Below are 12,685 nucleotides of genomic sequence, written 5' to 3'. Positions count from 1 at the left end.
CGAGCGTTGGGCTCGTGAGTTTGGATGCCCATGAAATGGGCTGATTAATAGCATACATCCTCCTCCAATGTCCACCACTGATGAAGTTGTTACAATTAATCGGAATTTTTAACTTTTCATAGTTTTGTGACAGTCCAAACTATTATCTGAATCGATGTGGGATCTTAAACTAAAGATTTCATTTTCCATTTGCCTTTACGTATTTGTAGTGTAAGGAATCCTTGAGACAACGTTTAAAAGATATAATTTCATAATTGTGGGAATTACTGAAAATAAACTTTCCAACAATGATAGCTGCCAAAAATGAACCAAGACCAAAGTGATAAAGTGCACAAATTGGCCCCTAGGGTAGTTTCTTAAGACAAAGTTTCATATTTATGGCAATTATTGAAAAAAAATTAAAATTTTAACATTGTTAAGGTAGAACAAATGTATCTCTATTAGTGGTGAATATTAACAATATTTGAGCATCGAAATTAACCTTACAAGCACATTGACACATTTCAGTTTATATTTTAAAATACCAATTAACTTAGATTCACATTCAAATCAATGAAGTCATTCATGTTATAGGTTAGAATGGGTATATATTTCCGAGTGATAATTCAACAATAGTGTTCTGAAGTATTTTATTTGTTTGCTGACGGTTTCAAAATTAAGCTCTTTAGATCTTTCCCTTTGAATTTGTTCAAATTCCTCAGTTACGCTACATACATCAGGGTTGGCCAACGTGTTGACTGTCAAATTCTGACAGATAGTCCGCGGCAGTCACTCTACCGCCACTCATCAAACCTTGATTTCACCCTCACCCTCATGAGAGTCGCCCTTGTGTGGCTGAATACTTATGCTTGCATCGTAGTTCAAGGAACATTTTGAAGTAAAGGCATTAGATACTGTTGATAAATGATGTAAACGTCACTATCGACCGAGATCTCCATTGTAACAGTTGTTCCATTTTAGGTGTTCCACAGTAAGTTATACGATGATATGTTTAGTTTCCTTTCTTTAGGACGTATGTTAAGCAAGGGCGGATCCAGGACGGACTTCTGGTGGGGGTGGTGGGTTGTAATACTGCTACTTAGAGCTACTTTTAAGAGCTCCAAACTCTGGGATGCGTTTTATTTGTATACATAAAATAAAGAAGTTTCCTCTTCTGGGGGGGAGCGATCGTCCCCCTGGATCCGCCACTGACGATAAGGAAATAATTCAACAAATAGGTTGAATAATTGATGCTCTGATCCTCACGAAGGAGGCCCTCTCGCGGCCTCCTCACCCTCAATGATATGAGGGCGAGGGTGCGCGAGGGCGAGGAAAAGTTTTGAGCACGAAGGCGAGGGCGAGCGAGGATAATGGACAACTCCTATCGTGAGGGCGAGGACAAGCTTCGATGGCGAGAGTGAGGGTGCGCGAGGGCGAGGAAAAGCTTCGACGAAAAGGGCGAGGGTGTGCGAGGGCGAGGAGAAGCTTCGACAGCGAGGGTGAGGGTGCGCGAGGGCAAGGACAAGCTTTGACGGCGAGGGCGAGGGTGCGCGAGGGCGAGGACAAGCTTTGACGGCGAGGGCGAGGGTGCGCGAGGATGAGGACAAGCTTCGATGGCGAGGGTAAGGGTGCGCGAGGTCGATGGCAAGCTTCGATGGCGAGGGTGAGGGTGCGCGAGGGCGAGGACAAGTTTTGGCCGCGAGGGCGAGGACAAGTTTCAACAGCGAGGGTGAGGGCGCGCGAGGGCGATGGACAATTCCATTCGCGAGGGCGAGGGCTAACTGCTACTGCGAGGGCGAGGGTGAGGGAGGTCGAAGTGAAATGAACATCTATGATGTGATTCGGATTCCACGTTAAGCTATAAGTTCACATCTCATACAACATAAGTGCTGAAAAAGGATGATACATTCCAAACAAAATAATAACCATGTATGAACTGAAAACCAAGTGACAACTGAGTGGAAATGTATACTGAATTTCATTTTTAAAAAATCACCAAAGCAGTACAACTGAAGTAATGATACAAGAAAAACAAATACATAATTATACTGCCTGGTATGTGTCACATACAAGGTCACTATTGATAGTAGTGAGCTCCGGTGCTGCCACTATAGCTTTGTTCCACAAACTTGTTATCTGCTCTTTTCTAAAAATCCTTTATTTTGACAACCTAACTGCATCTGTGCCTGAATTAATGGGGATGAAAAGTGCTTAATGTGATGCAGTAAGGCCGCTTCTATCCACTATCCGGAATGGACAGGTATAAACCACAATTTAGCGAGAGGTTAATAATAAATGAGTGAAATCAAATATCTTTAAATAACAACTATATTCTAATTAAGTTGATTTTAGTGTGATGTGTAATGTTTATGCTTTTGGATATAACATGACACTCTCAGTCGCAGAACCTATAAACTTCTGAGAATTTAACATAGGCCACAACACAGCCGATGACATACCTGGTAAGCCTGTTGTTAGAACCATGGGCGATGATTGAACTGGAAACTTGATGTCTGGTGTCCAGCTGTCACCCGACAACTGGATGTCGTCTGGTCTCGAACCTGCGACCGAGGTATCGTGAAACCTCGTTCAGCTTCTTCTTAAGATGTTCACGCTTCAATCGCTCTATCCAAACTTCCTCCTTCATCCAACAAAGAATAGCTTTTTATTCCATCTTTCAGACGATGGAATGTGTCCCCTCAACTTTGGAATGACGTCAAAATGTCATAGCTGTTAGAAACTTTCGTTTCTCCATTGTTGTGCCATGTCCAAAATTCTCAGACAGTTTATTTCTGCTAATCTGCATATTATGTCATACCCGAAATGTGTATTTGTGAACAAAGCTGAATACACAAAATATTTTACATCATAGAGCTTACAAGCTCTTTTCTTAATTTCTGTCTTTTCATCATGATTTACACATTATGTCTAGACGACATATAAACAATAACAAACATCATGCGTAATTTCTTACTGCATGACAATGTTTACTTTTTCTGATTCCTGATTAAACACAACATAATTTTATCTTATTAAGATTTCGAATCAGATTAACTTTTAAAACAATAACAATAAAATGATATTAAAAATTGATTACTTATCGGATCTATCCACAATTTACATTTGTATGAAGTTCTAACAGGCTTTCAAAATATTTCTGAACTTTCTATAACGACCTGACTATTCAAATCATTCTCCTAACCACAGTCTCATTTCCATCATCGTGGATAGAAACTTACTTAATTGGACGATAATTTAATACATTATTTATTTTATTGATCTCCTCTTCAATAGCCTAATTTACTTTTCTTCCTTTTTCTCATATCTATAGCACTTCATTTATTGCTTACTGTTCGAAGCGCATTTAAAAATTCTCAAATTCTTCGAACAAGGCTACAACAAATAACCACCAATATTCAAATAGGTCTATCACGCTCTTTCGTTCAACAGCAACTGGTGATCAGATTAAAATCAATCTCTAAATGAAACTCATGGCATATGTTGTGTTACAATAAAATAATTATTTCAATAAGATAGAGAGAATGGGTAATTTGTATCCTGGTTTATGAAATATGATGAAAATAGTTTAATTATGAACAAAACCCATCATCAGTATACTATTTTCTTAATTTCTCAAAGGAAATGAAAAACAGTATTTGTAGTATCGCTTAACGACATACTGGTCTACGAAACATAAATAAAAATCCTTACAACATTTTCCGACAAAGCACAAGGGTCATTTGTGGTTATGATGTAGTCAGTACGCTTTTATTTCATTTTTGAAACAGTTTTGGTATTTTTCTAATAATGAATTATATATATATATATATATCGCGCAAGCTCATTTCTTCTGCTTGTATGCACTTTAGTTAGGCATTTTCTAAGTTTTCGCATAGTTTGTGTTTCTTCACTTTTATCTACTTTTAGAAATTCTAGACTAATTATATCATGGAGACATTTTATTTATGTTAGTTTCCTATCTATAGAGAAGCCATTTTTTAAAAAAAGTTCGTTTAGGTATTGTTATTCCAAACACGTGACAGGAAAAAAGCTTTCGAAAATTGGGTAGGACATCACTGTACGTAGATTCGATCAAAATAGTTTTACTTCGACATATCTGAAGACACCCACATTAAAATAGTCGTTAATAAAATGAAGGCATGAATATGATCAGTGTTAATCGATGTCGGTCAGCATTATAACATATGAGTTTGCGTTATTTAATACAGATTTATTTGCTGTATTTACTTTCTTGAAAAGGTTTTTACGACGAACTTTATAAGAAAAAAATAAACTTGCATTATTAACACAAATATTTTATAACGAATTACTTACTTACCTGCAGGGATTGCCCAAGTGGGCCCAGTCCGAAAAAAAAAATCTTAAAACCCACCTGGGTTTTTGACCTTTTTGTTAGTGTATTATTGGTACAACTAAGATGATCACATTAAAAGTTATTTTTATCAGATTTTGAACTTTCTTTGGGCGAATTAGATCCTTTTACATTAAATTAGACAACATCATTCAACGTAAAACATTTGTAAAGTTCTGAATGCATTGAATGAATGAATAATAAAGAACTCACCTTAGCTTGAGAACAAATTAATGTATGGATTATGCTTATAGCCTATTTGAAGTAAAATATGCAATTTTATATTTTAGACAATACTTTCCGTGAATAGTGTGCTCCCTGACTCGGCGCTGCCGAGGGACGTTATCCCTCATACGTTGACGGGTTTAAGGTCATAGATGCCGGTGCTCCCTCATACGTTGACGGGTTTAAGGTCATACGTGCCGGTACTAACAGTAAACATGTAAATGCATTAGTAAAACTATTAGTATTATTTCTTACTTTTGATGGTAACAAAAGTATTCAGCAAAATTTGGTTTTCCAACGACAACAGTTTAGTTCAGTCATTTATTGTTACTATTCACATAAGCATTCTGTAGAATCAACACCAGCAATAGCGTAAAAATTCTTGTCAAAATTACGAGGCTTAATGCTCGGAGCTCCGAAGACTACGTAACGCTTACTATTTCAAGTGCTGCAAGTATTAATGGATGTTTCGATGTACAGTAAAGCAAGTTGCATTATCAGGGAAAACCTGTCGTGAAAGAACTGTTCGGGAAATTCCCGCAATTGAACCCACAAAGCATCGGAAGTGAATACTTCAACAATAAAACTATTTATTTTACGCTGGAAGATAATTTAATTTCATTTAAGACATTTTAAAATATTTACTTTATAAAATATGAATTATAGGCCTATCTTTGTTAATTGTTTTAAATTAATTTTCGGAAAAGAACTGTCTTGCAACAAGTGGTCGGGAAATTCCCGTAATTGAACGCACAAAGCATCGAAAGTGAACTTCAACAATAAAACCATCTATTTTACGTTGAAAAATATTTAAGACAGTTTGATGAATTATGTCTTTGTTTTAAATTAATATAGCTATTTGGTATTCATATTTGGCGAACGTCAGTGAGGCTTCTGGGACGACTCGATCTACATTTGTTCCTTTGTCTGCCTGTACCACACAGTGTTCAACTTTCGGTCTTTTAAGTTTTCAGGATACAAGCCGGAGACACACTAAATTTTCTGTATAGATTTTGGCGGCATACCAACGTAAAATTACAAAATGGCGCTTTTTTTTTTTTTTTTTTAAATAGCTGACATCCACGCTACAAAGTGCAATTTTCGGTCTTTCGAGTAGAAATTTTCAGAGTAGAAGCACGAGAGACTAAATCAGCTGTATATATTTTGGCGGCATAAAATTTCAAAATGGCGCCCATTTTTCAAAATAGCGAGTATCCATGCTACAGGGTGCAATTTTCGGACTTTTTAAGTTGAAATTTTGTGGGTAGAAGCACAAGACATACTAAATTTGCTGTATAGATTTTTTCGGCGATCCGATATAAAATTTCAAAATGGCAGCAATTTTTTCAAAACAGCAGTGAATAAAAAGTTGTTGCAAGTTGTGACAATGACAATCTTGAAATTTAAATTATATTTTAACATTTTTACCCCAAAGAGATTGAAATATTTCGAAAAAACCCACATGGGCCCAGGTGGGTTTGTTTTTTTCAAACCCTGCTTACCTGCTACTGTTCCTCAATCAACTTCTCTTCCAATATTTGGAGTGGACTCCTCGGATACTTCTCCTCAGGGAGAAAAATAGGCTTGTCCTTTTTTTCATTATTTTTATATCAGCAGTGAAAATAATGTACACATATTCTTCATTGTTGTACAAGATAAAAAAGAGTAGCCCACAATTTTACTGAGAAACAAGTGACCACAAATACTGATTTAATTTTGGTAATTGTTCTTAAAAAAATTCACTGTTGATACATAAATAATGTGAAGATCTTATTGAGAAAAAGACTTACGCCTGTGTTTGTTCCTAAGGGTCGCACTCAAAATATTAGAAGAGAAAAAATGACTGAGTAATATTATAGATGAGAACATTAGCTTAGGCAAAGTACATTAGCAACAAACAAGAGAGCAATAGTGCAAGAAACAAGTGAGATGAAACATCGGTCGTATGCTCATTCTCGGTATTGCCTACTTCGTCTGTGGTTATCTTTGACCTTTCTGCAACATCACATGGATATCAGCAAGGTGCATCTACAACATGAGATTTTTCTTTATTTCTCGGGCAAAAGTAAGCATACGCGAGACGAAATAGGCATGGCTTCAAATGCCAGAAAACTTGCGTTGCAGGTCATTAGCTCGTCAATCTAGTACTCGTCCTCACGCCACTCCTGACATCGAATGAAAATTGCTGTCATCAGGAATTTCGTTAGAATACCCCTAATAAAAATATGAGCAAAATAAAGACATTGGTGATTATTTAAATTGCATAATTAAACAGAAGTTATATAAAAATAACGTACCTTCGTTTCGCTCTTCTGAGCTACATGTGGTACTATTATAGGATCCTCTAAATGTGTAGTTAAAACTTCTCCTCGATTACCAATGGTAAACACTGTAGCTTTATTTTTAAGTGATGGTTTAGAGAAAATGCTACGCTGAATGTTGTCTTCTATTCCCATCAAATCTTCCTTTGTAGCAGCTTCTTCATACTGAACGAATAATACAAAAAAAAAGCTTGAATACTCAATCAATTAACGTAGTTGCGCAATAATTGTATTAAATTCTTACGTAACACTTTTGACAAATACATTAATTCATAATTATCGGTATCTATTTTTAAATATTACACTAAATTGACTGCACACATCACAAACCCCAATCTTTCCTCTGCCACGCAGTTGCTCTACCTATTGAGCACGACCAGTTTTTCTGTACTTTACAGCTTCATTCCTCAAACTCTACTAGCCTGAGACAAATTTTTGTTATTCTATCGTTGTTCTATGCATATTGGTACTTAGTGTATATGAAATTACATAGTTACACTTATTATTGTGTAGAACATATACAGAGTGTCTCAAAAGTCCCCTGACATAAGGTAACTGTTATCAGAGTTACAACAAAATGTAAGAGGGGACACCGTCTCCAAATATGATGTTTTCAACTAGAGTGAAGGAATTTTTTAAATCGCGCAAGCCGTTTGGGCTGTACACTCTTTATGCGCCCAATGGTTAATGAAAATGCAACGCTGTCATTTATCTAGATCCACAACAAAGTAAATGGGGGCATGTTTGAAATGGGGGCTGGCCATCAACACGTTAGTGTAAAAGACAGTCACTTCATTCACTTATGTTGTGGGTCAGGTAAATGACAACATTGCATTTTCATTTAACATCGGGCGCATAAAGAGTGTACAGCCAAAACGGCAATTCCGATGTAAAAAATTCCTTCACTTTAGATTGAAAACATCATATTTAGAGACGGCTTCCCCTCTTACATTTTGTTGTAACTCTAAACTATGTCGGTTTTGTGTCTATAGTATACGCTGTTTAGACTGTTTTAACTAAAGTACGAGAAGCCAGGCCATGTCAGAGTACGAATTCATCCAATAACACACGATTGAACAGCTTTGATTCATTGTAATATTCTTTATAATTTCTTTACACTCTGACGACGTAACTTGGAGGTTAAGTGTTTCTATTTTTAATACCTGCTGAATATACAACACAGAAATACGTAGTCGGAACGGAGAGAAGGAAGAAGAAAAAAATATAAAGTGAGAACGAAAGGAGTCAATTCTGTATCAGCAGGTTTCGACGGAAAAACGGAAGATAGGGACTCGGACCACTGAAAATACCATTTCAAAAGATGGTTCGCAATATTTGATGGAAAAAATTAGTATACTTTACCTGCAGTTTCATAAGTCTTGTTGAATAGGTCTTAAAATATGAATAATAGATTTTACTCATTGTATCTACATATTCATCACAAACTTCCCTTGCTACATTTCTCTCGTTGGAAAGAAGGAACTCAAGGAAAAACCTGAAATTCAGGAAATTTAAAAGTTATCTGGAGTACAATTACAATTCACAATAAAGTATAAGTATCTTAGAAGCCCTTCACAGTTAGACAACACAAAATAAACTGTGTTGCAGGTTGCACACTGTTCAGTTTATGCTATTGCTGGTATTTAATAATTTTATTTATTTACTTTTTTTTAAAGTCAGACGAACAGATGTTTTATTTTTTCACTAATAGAACGTAAGAAAACATTAATATAAATTAACTTCAAAGTTACTAGCCTTCACGTCCCCAATAAAACAGTCAAATGATTAACTCCTTCTAAATATTTTGGATAACAATTCGGTTCCCCTCATACGTAGGGTAAGGTATTTAATCGTGTGGAAGATATATGTCACATTATTTTCTTGCTTCAACTTCATGTAGGGTTCCTTAACAAACTAATATTAATAATGCACGATTCTGAAGCCTTCGATTTTTCAGTGCCTTAATCCTCGCACTACTAACGGAAGGGAGGGGGTACTTTGTGCCCACCACAGTATTTTTTTTTTTTTTTTTTGTAATTAGTCTTTTAAACCTTTCTTTAAAATTGTTAAAAAAAAAAGTTATTGCTCTACAGGGTTGGCTGGTTTAAACCAAGGTTTAAACCAGCTGTTTTTTTTAAAAAAAACCAACTGGTTTAAACCAAAAAACAAAAAAAAAAGTTCGTAAAAGTGTAAGTGTTTGTAAAATCTTGATGAACACACATTTGTGGGTTATCACGTTTCACTCCCGTATATTATTCGTATTATATTCAGACCTAAATTCCCCATTCATTACTCAAAAAGATTATACTACAAAAGCAACTTTTTTTTTTTACAAGTTTATAAATGTTTATTTTGTGATTTTTTTTGTAGTTATTATTGTTATGTAATTGCAATCGAAGAAAAATTCTAAATACTGTTTCGTTTCAATGTTTACTATTGATAAAATACATCGAAAATTCCGTACTTTGTGTGTGTGTGTGCGGGGGTCATACAGACCCCACGAGAGGCATTTAGTGAAATAAGTATCTTTGGTATCTATTTATGTATAAATGAGTTTGAGTCAAAGTGGACTCAAATAATTCGTATCTTTATTCACTTTTCTTATTGATATGCAGATTAAGTCGGTGTATTTCTTTAATTTGGACCAATAAAAGTCGTTGTTAACTAACTTGAACTAAATTAGTTCTTCAGTACTCCGTAGTACTTTGAAATTGTTCATATGTAATTCTGTGTAATGGTTTCACTTGTGCAACTGTTTATCTTTTTGTCCTTCTGAAATGACTCTTGACAGTTATATTAAGAAGCATATAAAGATCAGTACAACGTATTTTTTTTATCAGGATTCCTTCGTGAGTGAGTCGGCAGACGTATCGCATTTGTGGCCAATTAGTCCTGGTTCTGAGTTCAAATGGAGGACAATTTCTCTCGGATGTAACTCGAGAAGTGGTTTTTATTCCGCTTTAAGCTTATGTGACCCCTTCCAGCATAACCCGGTTGTTGCATAATAACATCAAGGCGAAACAAACTTATTTCTGTTCATATATGATATGAATATATAGAGCAAATCATTTAAACCATAAAAACCTGGTTTAAACCAAAAAAACAGTTTTTTTGTTTTTTTTAAAATAAAAACCATGGTTTTTGTCAACCCTGTTGCTCTACTGTTTAGCTAAAGCGTATACCTTACGGTGATACAAATTGAAAGTTAGTATGTCTCATAAATTTCATAAATTTACCATTCTAAGTTGGTGGGCACAAAGTACGGTAGGAGATGTGACTTTATTTAGAAGTGTCACTCCTAGATGGCAGTATAATAAATAGCTGTTAGTCTTATCCCGTGTACTGTTCATTTCAGTCACTGTAGATTTTTGTGAGAGTTTCTAATTTGCTTCTTTTGTGAGATATATTTAATCTTAACAGGTGGGTACAAAATGAACCCCCCACTTGGTAGTCCGCGTTACAAAAAAATACCTACATAGTGCCAGGGTTAAACGCAATCATTTATGAAAAAAAGAAGATAGTAACCTAATTACAGAATTTAAAAAGGTTCGCCTTTAAAATACTTAACGCACTAAACTACTTAACTATTTTGTTACAGGTCCTCAAGAAGTTTTCAGTTTCTAAAATAAATAGATCTTAGAAAGATTGTAACTGAAAAACTGAGTAGTATAATCTTCAAGTTACAATATAGTCTCAAGACTTTGAAGTTAATTTAAATATTTTTATATATAGAGATTAATGAACACGTGAAGGTGTTTCTGTATTACATAACTGACTATTCTATACACCAAAACTGTTTTATGTAATTCACTGAGGTTTCACTTTTTCGTGTTTGAATGAAAATTGTACCATTAAGTTAAATAGTATGTGTGATGAGTAGATGACTATTTTCTGGTAAATAAGAATTCGTAATTTCGTTTTAAAAATATGCGTAAAGCGGGATAAAATTGGTGAATAAAAATTCAGTGTAAGAACACTATTTTCCTTGGCAATTACATTTAGTTACCTTTTATTTCACCTTAATTTCCACTCATCAATCATCATAACATCAGCTCATGCATGACTATATTAAACAATATTTGAGTTTTTTTTTAAAAAAAAAAAAATAATAATAACACTAAGCATCCTCATTAAATAAAAGTATCATTAAAAAAAAGAGAACATTAATAGAAGAAAATAACTTTAATGTTCACATTTTACTTATGCAGATAACACATACGCATTGTTTCAATGCAGGGGCGCCCGAAGATTTTCTAGAGGAGGGGCCATCTCCATGGTTGCTGTATTACTTCTGGTATTTCTGGTATTTAATATTACGTGGTTTGCTATATTACGTATACGTTTTCGTGAGCCAGAGGGGGGCCCGGGCCCCACCCTGCCCCCACCTTCGGGCGCCCATGTTTCAATGTTTTCTGGTGTTAAATTTGTTCTTTATTACAAACAATCTAGCCTAATATTACAAAATATACACATAACTATTTTTGACGTGCATCGAAATCGTAATAACCATGATCTTTAAATTCTTGTGCTCTGTCGATACATGTTGCGATTTTCGCCATTGTACCGGTTGCTTTGCCGTTCAGAAGTACACGAGGCAAATCTGGGACCACACTCGTTGCAGCCAAGAAAAGACAAACTGATTGAGAACTGGCACCGGACATCCGGCAGTCCCATATTTCATTGTGGTAGACAAATGACGAAGTAGTAGCGTTTACTCACGGTCAAGTATGCAGAAGGGAGAAATAATGGTAATGACTAATGAATAAATCGCAAAAGCATCGAAAATTGCCACTTTTGCGTCAATTTCGTGGAATATCGAGACTGATTGCTAATTTCGCTAATTCGACAGAATTTCGCGTTTAATCGCGAGTGTTATATGGCCTAACAAATATTGAAAAATATATATTTTAGGTACACAACATTTTCGTACAAAACTGATACATTTCGCGTTTTCGCGTGTCACCAAAAAATTGTGTCTCTAGTAATGAGTCTTGCTCTACTTTTGAAATAAAGTAACGTCTCCGCACATTATCATACATTTAACAATTCCGAATTATAACCCGTTTTCAAAATAACAAATATAAAATATTCCGAATACTTTGACAAAGAGTAGATACAGAAACAAATTAGAAGTTGTACAGGTCGCTGCGTAAATAGGTACACTCATGTCCAAAATAATTGTCGCATATCTCTAACTGTCTTCTTGTAAGAATATAATTCGATAATGGTTTTGGAGGGTACTTTTAATATTGATACTATGTACATAATCGGGAAATGTATATTTGTGGTAAACTTCATAGGAAAAGAATTATAAATACGAAAATTAGAATGTGTAAAACAAAATGTTGCTAAATGGACAAGAAAGTATTATTTTCGTTTTATTGTTCTTATTTACTGCTCTATTGACATGAAATTTGCCACATACATGTCTTTGCCGATTATACACATACTAACATTATAAGAAATACCGGGCGAAATCGTTATCAAATTATATTCCTACAACAACTTGTTTATAGACATGTGACAATAATTTTGGACATGAGTGTACATGCAGGTTGTTAAGTACAAGACCTTTACCTTATTCCCATTATGATAGGTCAAATTCTAACAGCAATAAAAGTTGAAGTAAAGAATGAAGCCTGAAAATTTATTTAAAGATGCCATCATGTCCCGAGTTCGATGTCTGTTACTTATTGCCACTTTTCTCGAACTTAGAGCAGAGAAAGCAGCACTATTAATCAACACATGAATGATACTAGAACTACTTCAATCAAATAGATTAGATTTA

At 35.1% G+C, this 12,685-nt stretch overlaps 1 protein-coding gene across 3 annotated transcripts in view; it reads right to left on the bottom strand.

Annotated features, from left to right (window-relative positions):
* The window catches only part of Vps52 (vacuolar protein sorting 52), an 87,016-nt gene that overhangs the window by 26,780 nt on the left and 47,551 nt on the right, over positions 1-12,685 (bottom strand). For all 3 annotated transcript variants that reach the window (XM_081743506.1, XM_081743513.1, XM_081743499.1), the window contains exons 7-8: positions 8,260-8,392; positions 6,874-7,062 (exon numbers count right to left, since the gene is read on the bottom strand). In XM_081743506.1, coding sequence (XP_081599632.1) covers positions 6,874-7,062; positions 8,260-8,392 — 322 coding nt within the window. The remainder of the gene's footprint in view (positions 1-6,873; positions 7,063-8,259; positions 8,393-12,685) is intronic.

This window comes from Thermobia domestica, chromosome 2 (genome assembly GCF_964235325.1).
Source record: "Thermobia domestica chromosome 2, izTheDome1.hap1.1, whole genome shotgun sequence".
In the NCBI taxonomy this organism is placed as follows: Eukaryota; Metazoa; Arthropoda; class Insecta; order Zygentoma; family Lepismatidae; genus Thermobia; species Thermobia domestica.
Note: the sequence above shows the minus strand (reverse complement) of the source record. Positions and strands in the feature narration are given on the sequence as shown.